General features: G+C 41.9%; 1 protein-coding gene across 1 annotated transcript in view; it reads right to left on the reverse strand.

Annotated features, from left to right (window-relative positions):
* The window catches only part of PAPPA (pappalysin 1), a 224,207-nt gene that overhangs the window by 90,879 nt on the left and 113,466 nt on the right, over positions 1-19,862 (reverse strand). Inside the window, exon 10 of the mRNA XM_006917094.3 lies at positions 3,731-3,924. Coding sequence (XP_006917156.1) covers positions 3,731-3,924 — 194 coding nt within the window. The remainder of the gene's footprint in view (positions 1-3,730; positions 3,925-19,862) is intronic.

Below are 19,862 nucleotides of genomic sequence, written 5' to 3' on the forward strand. Positions count from 1 at the left end.
GGGGACAGGATGAAAGAATATCTGCATCTCGTTTTGGCAGCCTTTGGTGTAAAGCACTAGAGAAATGCAAAACATGGAGACAAAATAAGAACAAGACGAGATCTTTGCAAGCACTTAAACCAAACCATTTCTGAGGTTCTCAGAAGAGGGAGAACTTGAATCTTTCAGTTCATTTCCATTTTTGTTCTGTCTCAGGGACTTCTTGAATTCCAGCTGGGCCAGGAAGGTGCGTGGCCAAAATATCCAAGGAATGTCTCTTATTATAGGATGGTCAGCCCATTTGCACAACGAGGAAGTTTTGATACTTCTGATAATGTCTGGATGTAAGACACAATGTTCAGGGTGGGGTAACAGCCCTAACCGAATTTGGAAATCTCGCTTGAGGAGAATGGATGAGAGAGACTGGAAACTATTAGAAGTAGAGGGCTTATACAAAATCGAAAATAAAGTTTTAATCAATCTTCTAGACTCATCTGGCACAGCAAGTGTTGCTCCTTTGCAGCAGTCACAGTGAGAGTCTGCCAACTTACTCTACCACGGCTGCTACTCTTGGTAGAATTCTCATGCCTGAGTCTTGCATGATGACAAGGTTAGAGGCAGGGTCTTTCACCTTTTTGGTGTCTTCCACAGACTCCAACCCAGGGCTAGGCAGTTAACTACAACAGATACCTGAGTTTATCATTTTTACAGCTTCAGGGAAAGATAAAATGGGACAAAGCTGGTTCATAAAGAACAAACGGGAACAACAGTCATTATTTCATCATTGCCCAAGGTAATGGATGTCCTTGTGAACAGCAGGGGACCAGGAAACAGGGACACCTCGACAGAGAATGGCTGCAGTCTGAACTCAAAGGTGTGGGCAGTGACATGAGTCTGCTACAGGAAAATTCAAGTACCTCTTGGGGTCACAGTGACACCAACACTGAGATTCTCTATGCTTGTTTCCCAGTGATATTTTTCAGGAATCCAGTTACTCCCAATGTTTGGACGTGACCATGTTCCCAAGCTCCCACCGTTATCTTCGGTGAGATCCTTTTCATCCTAGATTCTCCACTTATGGGCTGTGTGACTTTGGGAAGCCACTCCACCTCTCGGTTTCTCCAAGGCAGGTAATAATCTCACCTTGAGGAATGGCAAGGGGATGGGCTTTGAGATGTATGAGAGCATCTAGTACGGTGGCTGTTGGACTGGATAACCACCGGTTCCCTTCCCCACTCTCCTCTATCTGCCTTGGTACCTACTTTCCAGATCCACGCTCCGATGTGGCCTGTTCCTGTGTGCGCGCGTGTGTGCGTGCATGTGTGTGCGTTTGTAAAAGAGACAGATTGGAGAGAGAGAGGCAGAAGGAGGAGGAGAATTTAATTGTGTAGGGGGAAGGTACATCTCAGTGCTTCCCAACTCCTTCTCTCAAGCCATCAGCCTCTTCACTGGAGCCTCTGACAGGGTGAAAATTAACTATCAGCCTCCTCTAATCACCACACAAGGTAATGAAGGCTGTGGTTACGCTGCCTTCTCCTCTGCTCTGCTGTCAGAAAGGAACTAGTTTCCAGTCCAAGAAGAGCCTTACTCAGAATTACATACGCTGTGTGTGTGCGTGTGTGTGTGTGTGTGTGCATGTGTGTGCATGATGGGGACACGGTGTGTGAATGATTTCCAGGCATTTGCTTTCAGAGGGGAAGTCAGGGGACTTTTGTTCTGCCGCCCTCCAGGTGGCCCTGCCTGGCCCTACACCTAGCCTGTACACACATCCCCTTCCCTGACCCTGTATTCTCCAGTGAGTTGATCTCATTAAGGCAAATTTAGTTACAGCTGAAGTCTCCTTCTAACAAAGATTGTGCCCAAGCCCAGAGTAATGGAGCCTAGTCGATTTCATTAAAATAAAATTGGTTACAATGAATAATTCAATAGGATGATTTTGTTTCCTCATCTCCTCTTTGCAGATCGAAGAGCTAGTATTTATGATGATTTTTTTTTAATTGGATTTTTGTTTAGGAAGAGATAATCACCCATAATTCCCGACAGCCCCCTCCTTACGAAAGTGGAATAATTGCCCCATGAAGTCTCTTTTCAAATGCTAAGACTGGGAGATTCTTTCTCTGTTTTCTCGCACTAGTAGCAATAAGCTTTGGGTGATTTTAAGCACAGCTGCTACCTCGGTTCTTACTCGTGTGAGATTCTGAGGGTGTTAATTCCCTTGTTTGAATGATGTTTTTTAAACATTTCTAGGAACTGGATGCCAATACTGAATTTGGAGTCTGTGGCTCTATTGCCAGCCGGCCCTACCGTTCCTGAGCTGGACATTCTCTGTCTAGAGAGGTGATTCTTAAACATTTTCTCTTTGCATTTGTCTCTTTGTATGTAGCGATGTGCATACGTGTGTGTGCGTGCGCATGCGTGCGCATATCTCTAGTCAATTAAACACACATTTCCTGAGCATCTAGTCTTATCTAGAGCGAATGCTTGAAGATGAGGGAACAGATATGAATAAACTCAAAACTGTTTTCAAAGAACTAGGGGCCTAATGGGGGACTCAGACACACAAACAGATCATTGGAGCTCAGCACAACGGGTATAACCAAAGATGAATTCAGCAAGTACAGAGGTGGCAAGGGGGAGGATGAACCCCAGACATTCATTCATTCATTCATTCATTCATTCACCAGGCTGGCACTGTACATGGTACTGTACATCAGGGAATACCATGTTCCCATTTATTTCTATTCTCCTCAGGACAGTTAGAAATAAATGCAAATGAAGTATCTAATGAATGTAAACATGAGCAAACAGATAAATGAAAAAAATGACCAAATGAACACTCTGACTTGTAAATGAAATAGTCCCATCTTGTACTCATCTAGTGATTTTTACTGGGCCCCAGAAGAAGGTCACATCTCTCTTTCATCTAGAAACCAGGCCTACCCCCGTTACCCTGAGTCGGGGAAGAAACATTAATCTTAGAGCAGAATGGCTCATCTGCAAGGCCACGAGGCAGGCTGGCCTCAGAGATGGCCAGTGGCCCAGGAGGTTGGAAGCACTGAGTCGTGTCTCTGGGAGATGGGAGTCTCGGAAGAAGGCAGGTGCTTACTCAGCAGGATAATTGGAAAGGGGGCTCTGGGAACAGCACAACCATCCCTAGAATCACATAAGCTTTGGTAGCCCCAACACTCTTGCTCCCTCTACTATGCTGCAAGTCCTTTGGGGAAGAACCCTGGGACGTAAATAGTGCATTAAGGGACTGCGGAATGAGTCACAGCTTTTTAGAGTTGGGAAGGTCCTTGGAGATCATCAAGTTCAACTACTCTCTAATTTAAAGATGGGAGAAGTGGGGCCCAGAGAGGTGGGAAGACTGGTCCAAGGCCACACAGCAAATTCACTGGGGAGTGTTCAAGGAGCACACAACTTAGCACACTCCACAAAATGTGACACTCTCCCAAAAGAACGTGTTCTTACCCCCACTGAATTACAGTGGTACATCCGAAGTGGAATTCTTTCCCCAAATATGAATGATACTAGGTAAGACATAGGAGCACAGTCGCCACCCCTGCTTCGCTGCTGTTCCCTGCACTTAACCACTCCATGTCTAATCCCTGACAAATGGTACTCAAGAGGCCCTAGAATTACATTTGGCTAGAGATATAGTCAAGTATGCCCATTGAGATGGGCAGTCTTGAGGAGCAGAGAAGAGATTCAGAATGTCTGCAGGAAATGCTATCCATGGCTGGGGTCTTACCTGGGATGCTGCTGGCTGGCCAATGATGACCCAGCCAGGGCATTGCTGGTCTTGATGGGAAACTGAAGCATTGGATGCCCACTGATCCAGGAACCCCTGGGGTGTGTAGACACCACAGTCCTTGATGCTAGTTTTTTGTTCAAACTCCTCACATACCCCATCACCATCATGGAAATAGCACCGGCTGGGTTCATCTGCAGGAAGTGGACATAAAAGGGAGAGAACAGATTGATATTTGTTCTTTGGTTTCAGCTATCAGCAGAGGCTGTGGCATCAGACCAGCAGAATCACTGGCACTGTGAAACCCATCATCGATAGTCACAATGGAATATCATTCAGCCTTAAAAAGGGAAGGAAATTCTGCCATATGTGACAACATTATACTAAGTGAAATAAGCCAGTCACAAAATGACATATACACTGTATGATTCCACTTACATGATATATAAGTGGAATCATATACCATGTATACACACACACACACACACACACACACACACGTAGTCATTGAATTTAATATGGTGGTTGCCAGGGGCTAGGGGAGGGGAAAATGGAGAGTTACAGTTCATGGGTATAATTTCACTTATGCAAAGCGAAGATCTGCTGTACAACATTGTGCTTATAGTTAAAAATACTGTGCTGTACACCTAGAAATTCTTAAGAGGATAGATCTTGTGTTATGTGCTTTTTACTACACATTCACAAACACTCGCACCTTCATTACCCCAAGTGAACCCACAGCAACCTTGAGAGGAAGGAATTATTATTTTAATTGTTATTTCAGTCTTCCAGATTAGGAAACTGAGATTCCACATGTCATTAATAATATGTGCAAGGCCACACAGTGTGTTAATGCTGGATCCTGGTTCCAAACTCAGGCTTTCACTTTCCAAGTCCTGGGTACATTATCTGACAGATAATGCACCACAGAACTCCACAGTTGCAAACGGGTTTATTTAACTCCAAAGAGGATTTTGGTTTCGTAAAAAGAGTGAACTTATGTACAAGAATATGGCATCAGTCTCAGCTCTGAACTAAATCGCTCTGTTACTTTACACAAGTCTCTTTGCCTCTCTGAGCTCAGTCATCATTATAGAGAAGGGGGTTAGACCATTGAGCCACCGCTGGGTCTCTAGGAGGCCTTCCTGTTCAATGCTCTAGGTTCTAAGAGCTTGTTGGAAAACTTAGGTATTTTACGTAAGGTCAACTAAGCCCCCATATAATTCAGATCACAGTAGAAATTTCCACTTTGGATAATTTAAAGCTCCAGCTGGCTGCAATGATTCTCACTCAGCTGTAAGGACAAAGATCACAGAAGCACAGAGCTCATGGGATGCCTTCTAAGTAGGTAGGACCTACGTGTATTTTTTGGTATTTAACACAGAACAATACAAGGAGAAATCTAGATATAGCCATCTGAAAGAGATCACACTGCCAATATTTTAATAACTTAAATGTCAGGTATTCTGTGCTGTTATCCCAATGATTCTAGGCAAAGTTAAATATCTTTTCCCGTGTGGGTTCCTATTTTATAAAGATCCCCACTGTAACACTTTATCACACTGTGCTGCCATCATGTCTACATGCTATAGCTTTTCAAAAGACTGTGAGCTCCTTGAAATCTAGTCCCTATCCAGTGTCTTAGGGTAATTGTATAATTGATCATCCACACTGTACATTTTGAGAGTAATAGAGATTCCATTAAAAAAAAAACAAAAAAAACTATGTGCAGGCAATAGGCACATATCATGGGAAAAGTTGAATATCCCAGGCAAAGAGAACATAGTCACCCTAAAGAGACTGCTTGATCTAGGACATCCTTCCCCTATTTACACCAGCATAAGGAAGTGGAACCCTATTTCAAACCGAGATTCAACTTTTGTCCCTTATGTGAGCTATGTAACCACATAATTAGCTTTCCTGCTCAGTCCCTGGCTTCCCTGAATAACACAGAAATGACGGTTCCAGCCAAGATGACCCTTCAGGATAGCCACAGAACTCTCATAGAGAATAGAAATAAACGTGCTTGGTACATTCTAAAATAATGGTCAAGAGAAAACATGTTCTTCATCTTTTAAGGGGTCAATTTATTTCTAAGTGTTTGAATTGAATCAGCTTGTGAAATCGGTACTCATTGGAAACACTTTCAAGAAGCATTCCCCTAAATAGGAAGAGCCCAGGTCAAACAACTGAGGTTTGGTTTCCTGTGGTACCCGAAAAAGCAGTCAGTGAATTCAGGGGCAGCAGAATGTTGAGCCCCTTCCAAGCTCCAAAATCCCTTGTTTATTTCTGCAAACAGTTTACCTAGTGAAATACTATTAAAAAGGCCAGAATAAATTAATTCATTATAATTCAATTATTTAAGGATGAGTTTGAGCCAGCTGGGGACCCCAGTGACCAGTAGCATGCTTGGCAGTTCAAGCATGGAAAGAACATAGGCTCAGCACTTCTCAGTAGCTCCAATGTCTTGGTGGATGTGGCCAAGTTACATATAATAAAACTTAGGCGCAATCCAAAAATGACCAACCATCAATCCAGACTTCACTCATTAGTAACCCAATAAAGGGAATTGCAAAGAGCATAGGTTCTGGCATCAGACAAAGCTCGTTTGAAATCCTAACTTGCCATAAATAAGCCGTGCAGGACTTAAACAAAATAACCTAACTTCTCTTAACTTCATTTCTCTCATCCCAACAAAAAAAGGGTCAGCAATGAGACCGTGTAGTGGCAGGAATTGAGACTAGAGTTGAGTTCTCATGAAGAAACAATTTCTTCCTGATTTTGTTTAAGACTTCGATATATCTGTCTGCTTGGAATCAGTGCAACCTGAGGAGAGGTAGATGTAGGCAGGTAAATAGAGATGCAAATAGATAGTTGATATATAGACAGACAGGCAGAAACAGAGTTAAAGGAGAGATAGGAGATGGAGCTAAACAGAAGGAAAAGGAGGAGAAAAAGAACGAGAGAGAATGAATGCTTGGTTTCTCCCCCAAGATTTTGCTGACAAAGCTACTCTGAGTCCCTTTTTTTTTGAATAACATCCTTGGACTCCATTGTTCAGTTTCTCTTGCTACTGGAATCCCAGAGGCCTGTCAGCTACAGCTGCCAGTCTTCATCTAGGGGATTCTCCATCCCTCTCTACTACCATGCCCCACACACTGAAGAGAACAGGGTGAGGAATGGAATACGAATGGCCAGAAAAAACAAAGGCAGCAACAACAAAACAGTAAAACAAAACTGGCCTTCCTGTTTTCATTACATCAATTTACTTGGTGTTTCTTAAATGCTTTATGCTTTATGCTGGGAGCTGAACAGATCGTAGTGAAAAGACTTTGAAGTCAAAGGATCACCCTGCCACCCGCCTTCCATGTAGTAGCTAGGTAGCATTGACAATAATACATCCCACTGGGAAAATGTGTATTGGGTATTGTGAAAACCTATTAGACTCTGAATAAGTATTTGCTGAATGAATGAATGACTGAAATTTGGTGCCCCTGGTGCTCATACTCTTGTCCAAATATAGTTTAGATTCTGTACCCTTGGAAATATGTTTTTACAGTGGGTCTTAGGGTAAAGGGAATGGGGCTGAGACACCAGCAGTGACTGGCTTACAGTGTGACTGCCCTGGGCGATCTGACTTTTCTATCTCAGTCCATCTTCCCCTGACATAAGGAAACTCCTCGATTCAGATTCATTCCCTTTCATGCAGTGACACATTTAGAAATCTGTTCTATCCACCTAGGAGTCTAGCTGTGGCTGGGCAGGCACTGTGAAGCCTGTCTTCCCTGGTTGAGCTTTTATTTGCAAGATACTTTCTTTTCCTTTTGGAAGAAAAGAGTTCAGCTCCAAGATCCCGAGGCAGATGGACTCTCTGTCAGTGGACAGACACAGCTGATGTTGCTTCTCATTGGCTTCATTTTCAATTTCCATCTGTCTGGAGCGGGGAGATAAAATGGCATGCCTCTGCATTCCTGAGGCATGTCTGAAGGACACTTATTTGAGATAGGCAGGTGTTGTTATCCCTATTTGAAAGGTGAGAAAACCACATCTTAGGGAAGTGAGACTTTCAGGTAAAAGTAAAGGCTGGGGTTCAAGATATTGTTAAGAGTTCTCATCCTTGAAGTCAGAAACCAAGTGGTTGTCTCTCAAACATCTATATATGATGCCTAGCTTGGACTAAGAACTATTAATTCATTCACAATCATTTCAGCAACAAATGGATAATGAGTAAGAGGTACTAAAGCTTCCTGGAGATTCTAGGAGCGACGGATGTTATCATCCCCAGCTAAGATAGATTCTAGCCCCCAAATGAGAACTGGAGAAGACTATCAATTCATTTAACCAATATCACCGAGTATCTGCTCTGCGTCTCTGATGGTACTGGGGATACACAGATGAAATGGACAGAACTCCTCTCTTGCTCGGGGAATCAATACTACTTGGGAAAATGGGGTAAGACTTCCTGGGAAGATGGTTTGGAGCAGCGTCTTAGAGGATCAAAAGAATTTGAGCATGTGGAGGGAAAAATATTAACGAGCCTTGACCAATATGTGTGTATATCAGTATCCTGGCAAAGTTATGGTTAAGGAGGTGCAGTGGATCCTGAAAGTGATGAACCGAAAAGCTGATCTGAAGCCAGACTGAGAAAGGACTGCAATGCCACGTTAGGGAATTTGAATTTTATCCTTTAGAAATGGGGACACTTTGAAGATTCTTCTGATCAGAAAAGTCATGTTATATCTGTGATGTTCACAGTCTTTGAGGCAGTGCAGTATAAGACCTGATTTTACTTAGCAGGTGTTCCATTTACAATTTATTTGACTTTGGGTAAATAAGAATTTCTAAAACTTGGTTTCCTCATCTGAATAATGGCTGCGGGATTGAATGTTTATTTTGGTGCTCAGAACACTAATAACAGGTGATCAATAAATGATCTATGATGATCCTTGTGGAGCTGAAAGCAAAGATTTCACGTCACATATGGGAAAGCTGAGGGTCATAAAGTTGGAACAATTTACTGAAGGCTTTGGAGAAACTATGCAGTAGAGACAAGACTAGACTGCTGGTTCTTGAACTCATAATGCAATGCCCTTTCTACAGAACTATGCCACCTCATCAGAACAGGTTTTCAATATATAATTCTGGCCACAGAATAGTTTTTTACTTTTAACCAAGTTTCAGTATTACTTTTGGGAATTTCTGATTTCACTTTTCACAACAGCCACTAGTATGGGGTAAATGTAACTAGTCTGAGAAGCTATTGGGTTTACCAAATCTACAGTCCATTGAGGGGGGGAAAAATCTGGGGAGATGAGAGTTTTAAGTAATAGGAGATGGATTTGGTTTAGAACTCAAGGAGGAAGCAAAGAATCTGAATACATCTGAATATACTCTTCCTAGATGGGCTACCTTCTGAAGGATGGGTAGACTTGCCTGTTTTTCTAAACTTCCTGTTTATGAAGATGGGTCAGCTTTTGAGAAATTAGCATTTATTTCTATTTCTAGCTGGGGGAACAGTGATTGGCATTAGGATATTCTCTGTTAGTCCAATGATCACTATTTTTTAAGCACCAAGAAAAAATAGTATTTTTTAAGTTCAGCTGTTTGTTTAGGGATCGGTCCAATCACAACAAGCTTCATGCCACATAACAATTCATCCAAACGACAACAACAAAAGACCAAAATATGCACAATCTTTGTGTCCAAATAATAGCTTCTTGGAACAGGGAAAATTGGAGTGCTTAACCCCTAAAGGTTTTCAAAAGTGAGGCTTGGGATGTGGGGCAGGGGTGGTGGTGGCTATTTTGGCATATGTTTCTTCTGGAACAGACATATCTGGACTTGACATCGCCTGTCATTCAAAGGCTTCATGACAAACCCACACTACTGACCTCATTTAATTCTATTCAAGCCGAGTTTGTTCTTAACGTCCTCAATCTGATCGGCCTGTCCAGAGAACAAAAGACAGGGTGGCGAAGGGCTCCTGAAGAACCATGAATCTGCTAACAAGCTTCAGATGCCGATTAGGTCTACTGCATCTGAGGAGTTTAAGTTGCTTTCTAGTTCCTTCCAGGGTTGGCCACATATCAAAGTGGGCCAGAGATCCCTTCTTGTGTTTCACTGTGACAACCAGGCTCCATCTAGCAAAGCAAATCCACTGGGAAGAGAAGAGCAAATCTGGATGTCGTCTCGCATTACCGCCGAAGTCCACACTCAAGCCTACCATAAAGAGCCCCTCAGGAGACAGCCTCGTCCTCTGTCCACGTGGCCCTCACAGCGCTCTCATAGCTGGCTTTGGGACTTGCCTACTTCAATTCCTTCTAATGAAGCTGCCTATGATCAGACGTAAATCTGATCATGTTTGAAATACTTCATTGATGCCTGTAAAATGTGAACTTCCCCACATAGTATTCACGTCCTTTATAGTCTAGCTCCAACTTTCCTATTAGTCTCATTTCCAACCTCACCTCCACTCTCAAATGCACACGGTTCCTTCCCAGGACTCAGAGCTCAGAGCTTCTGTCTTTATTTCCTTATCCTGATAGGTTAGTTTCTGCCTTTGCGTCTTCCATCAAGGCTTCATTCCAGCATGCCCAGCTTTGGGAAGGCTCATTTGTCACTCTTTTGCATCCCTACTTGTCCAGCACAAACCAATTCCCTCTATTTCATGTATGACTAGTCTCTCCTTCCAAACCAGCAAAACAGGATATTGCCTATATAAAAGTTTTAATTAAAAAATTAAGTAATATAAATTCTTAAAATTAAAAATAAAATAAAATGTTTGATCATTCCACATCGCCTTACCACTACGTCTACTTCACGATTCTCTTTCCATCCTTCACAGTAAAATTTACTGAGAGTTATCTAAACTTACATTACCTGCTGTCTCTCCAAACGATTCTCTCTAATCTAGTTTCTGTACTCACCAGTCCACCCAAATCAATCTTGCCAAGATTGCTATTGACCTTAGTGTTGCTAAAATGAACCACAATGTCAAACCATTTTGAAGCATATAAAGAAGTAGCTCATTCCTTTTCTCCTTGAGGTACTCTCTCTTCAATTCTATGGCACCATATCGTCTTACTTCTTCTGGCTCTCAACTCTTCTCACATAGATGCATTTGCTGTGTTCTGCTTCCCTAACTCACTACTAAATGTTGCTGGGTTTCAGGGCTAGGTCTTAGGCCCTGTTTTTCTCCTCTATCTATATCTCTCATCCAGTCCCAATTTTAAAGGAACATTTTAAAATATGTACTGACTCAAACATGTCTCAGAGTCTCAACTGCCTACAATGACATTTCTACTTAAAGATCTATTTAAAGTCATTACAAAACGAACATGTCCAAAACAGAAGTAATGCTTTCTCCCCACATCCTTTCCTTCTCCGTCTTAGTAAATGACAATAGGGCTCAACAATGGAAAAACCAAAACCGTCTGAGTGATCTCTACTATTTTCTTGACCTACCCTCCAATATCATATAATGTCCAATGCCCTATACACTCTTTTACCTCAGAATATTCCAAAAGGATCCACTTTGGCTGCATCACTACTACCCTACTCCAAGCTACCACCACTATTTCAATGTTCAACCAACCAGTCTCTCTGATTTCTCTGTTTCCTAATCCTCCCTCTGCCAGAGCACAGCTGGAATGCTCTTTTAAAAACAAAAACTGTATCAGACCACTCTCCTACCTAAAGCTCTTCAATGGCTGCCCATGTCACGTGGAACAAAATCAATGTCTATACTGTGGCCTACAAGTCCCCACTTTCTCTGAACATCCCCTCTCCCTCACCCCTTGCTCACTGCCTTCCACTTATTTATTCAGTCATCTTTAAATCCAGACATCCATCCAAACTTGTTATTGCTTCAAGAACTTGAACATGTTCACTTTACCTAAAATACTTTTTTCTTGGATTATCTCACAATCTCTTCCTTTTCATTATTTAGGGCTCAGTTCAAATATCCCTTCCTCAAAAAACAACCCTATCTACTTACAGTAAGCTCACATCCTATTCCTCCACCCCCGAGAGAGAGTAGCATACCACCTTATTTCCTTCACAGTATTATTCGCAATCTAAAAATAAATTTTATTTATGAGTGTTTCTTCTCCCAATATGACATAAATTTTGTGAAAGCTTGTCTCAAAGTGAAATTCTTTCTTTAGGATCAAGAAAACTGACATACCATATTATGACTGATATTTAAGATGAATGAATGAATATGTACAGCTCTTAGATTATAAGATATTTAGAGGCTGGCACCAATCTTATTTTTATTTGCATCCCTTATACTTAAGACAATGCCAATCTAATAGCAGGTACTCAGTAAATGATGAATTTTGGAGTTTCAGAATCTCTGTTATTGATTATATTGAAGATGTCTCAAACCTGATTTGAATCTGTTTCAGGAGATTGTACTATAGAAAGATTTTTATAAAAATATTAACTAGAATGAGGTTATATTACAAATCAAAGCACACATTGGGGGGGGAATCTAATTCTATCTAAACTATTGCATTTTTTTTTCCCCGTGAGACATTGTGCTTCATCATCTGCCCTAAATATTGTTTTATTTTCTTTCTTAAATAAATCTGCAAAGAAATAGACTATCTAGATTAAAAAGGTGGTGCATACTAGACTGAAATTTAATAAAGAGATTTGATAGTTTTATGAATTGGAACTTGAAGATACATTTACATCACCTTGAATTTAGTATAATTATTTGAATGGCCTAAAAAGATTATAAGCAAAGATAGTGATCCTAATAAATGACAATGCATTCAATAGAAAAGAATGTTCAAAGCCCTGAACGATTTTTAGCTGGGTCTCTTTTGGTTTCCAATGTTATCTCATGATAGGGAAGAGGGGGTGAAATTCAGTACCACAATGAATTCTATAGTGGCCACAAAATAAGACAAGCATTCGAAGCACAGACAGGAGGAAGAGTGCTACCTAGGACCCAAGGCCTGTAAAAGTATGAGCAGGAAATAACAAAATGAGATTTGTCTTGGATACTATAAGCCAATAATAAATAGAGAAAAACAATCTGCATCATTCATATGCAGAGAGTATGCAAAAAGTGACCAAAAAAGGATGATAAAAGAGTGTCAGCGGTTTTAATGTGATCTCATTATCTCCAAATAAATAAATATGTAAATAGGTAAAAAAGAAAGAAAAGAATGAAGAACGGAATCGTGTCTCAAAATCAGCAGCTTGGTCAAGAGAACTGGAGTCTAGGGAAGATTGTCCTCTAATCTATCCATGGCTTCAGGTAAGTCATTTCCCTCTCTGGGCTGCAGTTTCTCCTTCTATAGAATAAGAGAGCTAAATCAAGTAGGTTTATAAGCTCCTTAAATTGTCACTCTAAAAGGTATTTGGTTCCTGATCTATTTTTTTTTCCTCTAATCATCAAACCAGTTTTTTACTCTGGAGATGGGGAAACGTGATTTCAGTAAAATGAAGACTGAGGGGGTGCAGATGAAACCATTCTGAAAAACAGAGCAGAGGACTATAATGAAAAGCGGATGAAATGAGGGACCAGAGATCAAAATCTGAAGCCCAACTCTGTTACTAACTTACTCTTTGGTACTGGGCAACACATGGCATCATTCTGGGTTTCATTCCTTTTGTCTATTAAAAATGTGACAAAATTACTTTTCCTACCCATTTTAGAAATCGGTGTAATGATGAAGTAAAATAATATGGAAACTACTCAAACATGTTGTTTTCACATTTTGAAAATCGCAGATACAATCTAGAACTAACTCATCTTCCAAATCATCCAATGGCTTTTCAACCCACTGTTTAAGTCTCAGATTGACCATCACCTGCGCTGTGAGATCTTTTTTAACCATATTATCTTCACTGCAGTGTCTCTCTCCCCCACTAGTCTGTTTTACTTTCTACAAGACATTATATTGCTTCTTCAAAAGTTGACTTGATCATCACATTCTTCCTAAAACAGAATGGCAGCTCCATGAGAAGAGAAATGTAGGCTGTTTTGCCCACTATCGCATTCCTACTCCAGGACATAGAAGACAATCCGAAAATATTTGCTGAAAGAATGAATAAATGAAGGTTTAACACTGCAAGGGTCTTTAAAATTATCTAGTCTTCATGTTTCATTTTGCAAATATCACAACTGAGATTCGGAAAGGTTGAGTAACTCGCTGAATGTTACACAGTTAATTATTACAAGCCAAGAGTTTTGGTTGGCTAAGTAAGGCTTATTTGATAAATATTGAGAATATGAAATGTCAAATAGAAATTGGTCTGTGAGAAATACATATATGTGAGTATAAAGAAAAACAATGCATTCAAATAAAAGTCAGTATGTACACATATGCATATCTATTCTCCAATTCAGTAAAACAATCAGCCTATCTGTCTGCTGAGATATCCTTGAGATTCCAGCCAAGGAATTGGACAAGTGGATGCTATGTGGATGCTGTGTTAATAGTAGCCAAGGAATTGAGGATGAATCAGGGTACCACATGAAAACTAAGCCAGTTGCCTCTATCTGGCATAGTTGGTTGTGACTAAGGTGATCGCAGGTGGTGAGTTCTTGGAGGGGTTCCTATGCAAGAAACTAGTGTCAAAACAGATCCCTCAAACCCCAAGACCTGACTGGTGTGGCCCACCACGAACACTGTCCTCCTGCAATGAGGTTCAGATAAATCCAAAAAGGATGAGGTTTTCAAGCCACAGTGTCTTCCATCTTCAGGTTGGTGAAACATGCTATAATGCTTTAAAAAGCAGAAGCCATGTCAATGGGTAAGACGGCACTCGGGTGAGTTTTCTTTACTTTAGATAATTGGTGGGCTACTCTTCTGTGCTTAGATGATTTCACGTTAATTTGAATCTATATGGTCTTTGATTTGTATTGTTGAACTGTATTTTGTTCCTACAGAAATCAGTGCCTATGTCTCTCTCTCTTCTCAATTAAGAAATAAGAAGGGAAAAGAAGGAAGAAAGGGAGGGAGAAATGGAGGCAGGAAGGAAAGAAAGCAGGGAAGAGTAAAGAAAGAAGAAAGGAAAGGAAAAAAAAAATGGTCCTAAATCTTAAGAGTTAACGCGGAACATTTGAAAATATCAATCAATACCACTGTATTTTGATCAGAGATGATAAAGGTCTGCATAACTATTCACGTTCAAAGCAAAAAGTTCTAAGTATTAGTCGTCACTCAGAGATTAGTTTCCACCAACTGGAGAAGGTGTTTGCTCAAACAAGAGCATGGGATTGCAGATTGCATTACTGGTTGTAGATTCTAGAACAGAGGTCAAAGAGGTTCTCTCTGATCTTAGATAGGGCTGCACAGACCAACTCTGGGTCACTGGTGACCAATGTGGCCCAAGATAGATATCATCACTAAACAATGTTTATATAGGTATGTATATGCTTAAGCTGAGGAAGAGAAGACTCAGAGGAGACACCACAGAAAACTCTTCTAACAAACTAGAATTGGTCTGAAAATGAAATTAGCTCAGAAGACACTGATACACTCAGCATTTTCTGAAAAAGCCTTGGTGATGACTGACAAAGAATAATTTGATCCCTGTCTGCCTTTGCTAATGCACTCTAGTCTCAGTTCCAGGCAGGCTGAAATCGTGCCCATTTCCTGAACATACCATATTCCCTCTACCTCTCCACCTTTGCAGCAATTTCTTCCCCCAAATCCCCAGCCTGCTTTTCCTGAGTAAGTTTCCACTCATCCTTTATCCATAGTTTAAGCAGGCACTCCTCTGGAAAATCTCTCTGGCAACACATCCCACAAAGGCTAGTTGTCCTTCTTTCTCTATGTCTTCCCATAGCATCATCTACTTCATCAATTAAAATTATCGCTACCATGTAGTAAGCATATTTACTAAATGAATAACTGGTTGACATGGTACTTGCTAGGCACTGTGTAAATATGTAATGTCATTTAATCCTAGAAGAACCCAGCAAGTGCTCTCATTATCTCCATTTAACAGACAATGAAAACGATGTTTAAAGAGGTTAAGTCATTACGTAAGGTTTCACAAGTTGCGGAATCAAGAATCAAATCCTAACCAGTTTGATTCCCAAATCTACTCCCTTCCATCTACCCACGCTACCCAATTCATGTCTTTTGTGTGGATGGGGCTACTGAGGTGTGTGTGCGGGGAGAGGGTCTAATTAGACAGCTGATCTGATTCTCTCTGAGGTGTCCTACAATTTCATGGTACTTGGGGGCTCCAGGGTACGACAGAGCTGCAGTCACATCCCTGCTCTCCACAAATTAGCTGGGTATAGATGAGCATCCCACTTGATCTCTGAGTCCAAATTTCCTCTTCAGCAAGTTGGTGAAATAATGACTGTCCTCCCAAATGCTAAGGAGGTTGAAATGAGAAGCTGTATAGAAAACTACTAGCATGGCAGCTCCCATGAAAAAAGACCCTGATCAGGAGATCCCCTTTCCCTGAAGGAAGCAGTCTGTCTCTGCTCTCTCGTGCCAGTTCAATTGCAAAGGCTCACTAACTTACGTTTTAGTTAAACCTTTTTAATTTTTTAAAAGTGGAATCTGAGTGCGTTTTTGTTGGCAAGTGATTGAACACGATGGGGCCTAGCCTCCAGGCTCACAGTCCCTTAGGGAATTTCCTAGGGGAGCTCGGAGCCTTCAACTCAAGTACTCCCTTCAGAGGCAGTACTTACAAAGCCATCAATTTCCTTAACAAAGAGCATTGGTTTAAATGCCCCTTAAAGCAGTGTTATTTACACAGTTATCCACTTCCTTTTGACTTCTCCGCCTGGGGGGTGGCCTACCTGCAGTCCTTTCCAGCTAGAAGTTAATTGGCCTCTGTTTCCAAAAGGAAGCTAGCTGGGACTGGGACCGGCTTTTGAAAAGCAGCTCAATTCTGGGTTATCAGAGTTCTGTCCGGTGATTTAAGCGACCACCAATGGCACTGGTTCTACTCTCCCCACCCCCTTCTTCTAAAGCTGTAAAATGTTTGAACCTTGTCGAAGAGTTATGACCATGGTCAGTACTGAGGCAGAAGGAGAGTTAACATTCGCACCCTCTCTCCTTTACAGGAAGGTAAAATAAGGCTCCAAGCACGCTAATGGCATATACTACTGTGTGTGTTCTGGCTCTGTGGCGTATCGGTATAGTAATACTGCTGTTTTATAGATGTGGAAACTAAAGCAGCCCCCACCCCTTTTGTGGCAGAACTGGGATTTGAACCCAAGCAACCAAACTCAGGAGCCTGGGCATGAAACCAGCACTGTGAGCTGCCCGAACTGAGACATCTTGTCCGAGATGACAGCTAAGAGGTGCAAAGTCTGTGGTTCAAACTGAGGTTTGTCTGACTCTAAAGACCAAAAAAGCTCTACTCCACTTTGTTGCCAGAAAAATAAAACTTAAGAACATTATCCTTAAGAAATACCCCTTTAGAAATATATCCTTCCATCACTCATATTCTATATTTATTGAGCTACAAATTATTTGCCATGTCCTGAACTAAATCCTGGGAATCAGATGAATTAAACCAGGTCTCAGCACACCAGGAGCTCAGAGTCTAGTGAGATGGGCCAGTAAGTAAATTACTGACTGCACAATGTTTTGCTCAGAGGTACAAGATGCGGTGGGAGTACAGAGTCAGGACCCCGCCAACTCAGCCTTATCCAGCACTGAGAAGGTTTCCCCTTAGGAGGTAACACCTGGGCTGAATCTCTGAGTTAGAGGAGCCGGTGGGGATAAATTCCAGGCAGGGGAACCCTGTGAGCAAATAAAAGGAAGCTTGAAGCAGGGTAGTAGGTATAAAGCCCAGAAGATGCTGGAGCAGGAGCTGCATATGAACAGATCAGGCCGTACCAGCCTTGATGCCACAGTAAGGAATTTAGATTTATCTCAAGGGCAATGCGGAACCAACTGATGCTTTCAAACGGAGAGTGGCAAAATAATATTTGTATTTTAGGACGCTTGCTCACACTATACTGGAGGATAGATGGGGCAAGCGAAGTTCCCAGGAACCAGGAACCCACCAGAGTTATCTTGCAATAGTCCAAGCAGGAGCTGAAGTGGGGAAGCGGTGTGTGGGGGCGGGGGACTCAGGTAAAAGAATAAAGGTAGGGAGAGAGGAGAGGGACTGATTTGGGAGGGAAAATGTTTTCAACATGAAGGGGAAAATGACAGAGAGGGAAAAGTGAAGGGTGTTTGCCAAGCTTCTAGGTTAAGTGTCTGGTTGGCCCCACCAGGTGAGACTGAGAAAAACAGGAGCTGCAGCTTGTGTGGGGAGACAGGCAGCAAGCATCCTGTTAGACGCGCTGAGTGCGTGTGCCTGTGGGGCAGCCATACAGTTACGAGACACGCAGGTCCATAGGGCAAGAGAAAGGGCCCAGACTGGAGCCGGGGATTTTGGAGTTTGGTTCTGAATGACGGACTCGGGGACAGAGTGTCGGGTGGGAAGTGGAACTCTGGAGAGTGCTAATATTTAAAGAATGGGCAGAAGAAGGTCTGCATAGGGATGGTCAGAGAAGTTAAGGGAAATTGAAAGAAAATAACACTTCAGAGGTGCTGGGAGTTCAGAACTTCAAGAAAGAGCCAGACAAGTTGGAGGAGAAAAATGTTGAAATATGTCTATTGAATCATGCTATTAACAGACTTTCCCGAGTAACGATTCACAACTTTCTGCTTGTTCTCTTCCAAGGACTAGGAATTCTCTACTTGTAAGAGCTAGATTGTTATTTTTAATAATCGTAATAATCAGTATTTATTGGTCACTTTCTGAAGGACAGGAACTGTCACAGGTACAGCAGATTGGGCAGCCTCGGTGCCTAGCATGGACCTGACACAAAGGAACTCAATAAACACGGGATGAATAAATCCATAAATGAATGAAAGATGATATCATGAAGTAAAAAAACATCACTCCTGTTTCTAAGATGGAAAAAGGTGTTCAGGGGCCCCCTGAGCACCTGAGTCAGGTCAATGGCCTCTCACTCACTCCATTTAGAAGTTCTCTTGGCAAAGGACACACAGACTAATGGGAAAGTTGAGGGCTTTAAGAGGCTCGTGCCCGTGCCATCCTGACCTTGGTATTGCTGCCGAACTCAAGGTTTTCGCGTGGTTTTGGACTCTTAGACTGAGGGACCAGCTCCAGCCAGGACTTTTCACGGTCCTGCCAATGGTGGTTGAAAACTTTAGTTCAATCTTATGGATGATTTGGGCTGCGTTCCTGACTGATGTTGAAAGCCAAAATCACACTGACTTCTCTTCAGGTCAGTTTGCCAAGAGTACTTTGCGGGTCCTTGAAGAACATCCCGCTGGGGGGAAGGTTGATCTTAAAACATTGCTCCTGGCACGTCATGCTTCTGCCAAGAAACCACTACTTGCTACAGAATCACACTTACCCACCCATCTACCTTGCAACTTCCGTAAGTAGCTTTCTTAGGGACTAGTTTACCCCAGAACAACCCTCATTCTGGACTTTTATAGCAGCAGAGCACTGAACCTGGTTTTACTGAGTCCAGCTGTTCAGGAAGCTGGCTCAGACTTACCTAGCCCCCACCAGAGGCTTTCCCACTCCTCTGGGTGTCCCCTCACCCCAATCCATGCATATCCTAATGACCACTGTCCTCTGAAGTCCTTCGATGAAGGATTCCTGTGGCTGTTTGTCACTCCCATCTGCATCCTGCCTAGCACAGAGCTTTAAGTATACAGCGGGTGCTTAATATGGACAAACCTAGTGTTCGATTGGTCACATTAGCATCCAGCTGTCTCTACAGGACCCTGTGGATGGAGGACAGAGAAGGCAACCCTAGTGCTTGTGAGCAGGGCTGCAGACACGGGGCTGGGTGGAGTATTTTATCTTCCTGTCTGGCAAATCAAAATTGAAAACTCGGTCCCTTAAAATATTATAATTTCAGATTTGCATTATCTTAATTTCTCCTTGGTACTTAATCAGCAGCAGTTAAGAAAAAGTCACTTGTAGTTTCTCCCTCTGTTAAGTAGTTAATGATCTGTAAACAGACACTTCAGAGGGTGTTTCTTAAAGAGACCCTGGGACCTTTTTGTTAAGTGGAAACTCCTTTTGAATAGTCTGTTGTTTCTTCTTTTTGTTACCTGTGTGCTGGTAGGCTGTTTAGCTCTTGAGCGTACACTTTTTTTTTTTT

This window comes from Pteropus alecto, unplaced genomic scaffold (genome assembly GCF_000325575.1).
Source record: "Pteropus alecto unplaced genomic scaffold, ASM32557v1 scaffold226, whole genome shotgun sequence".
NCBI lineage: Eukaryota > Metazoa > Chordata > Mammalia > Chiroptera > Pteropodidae > Pteropus > Pteropus alecto.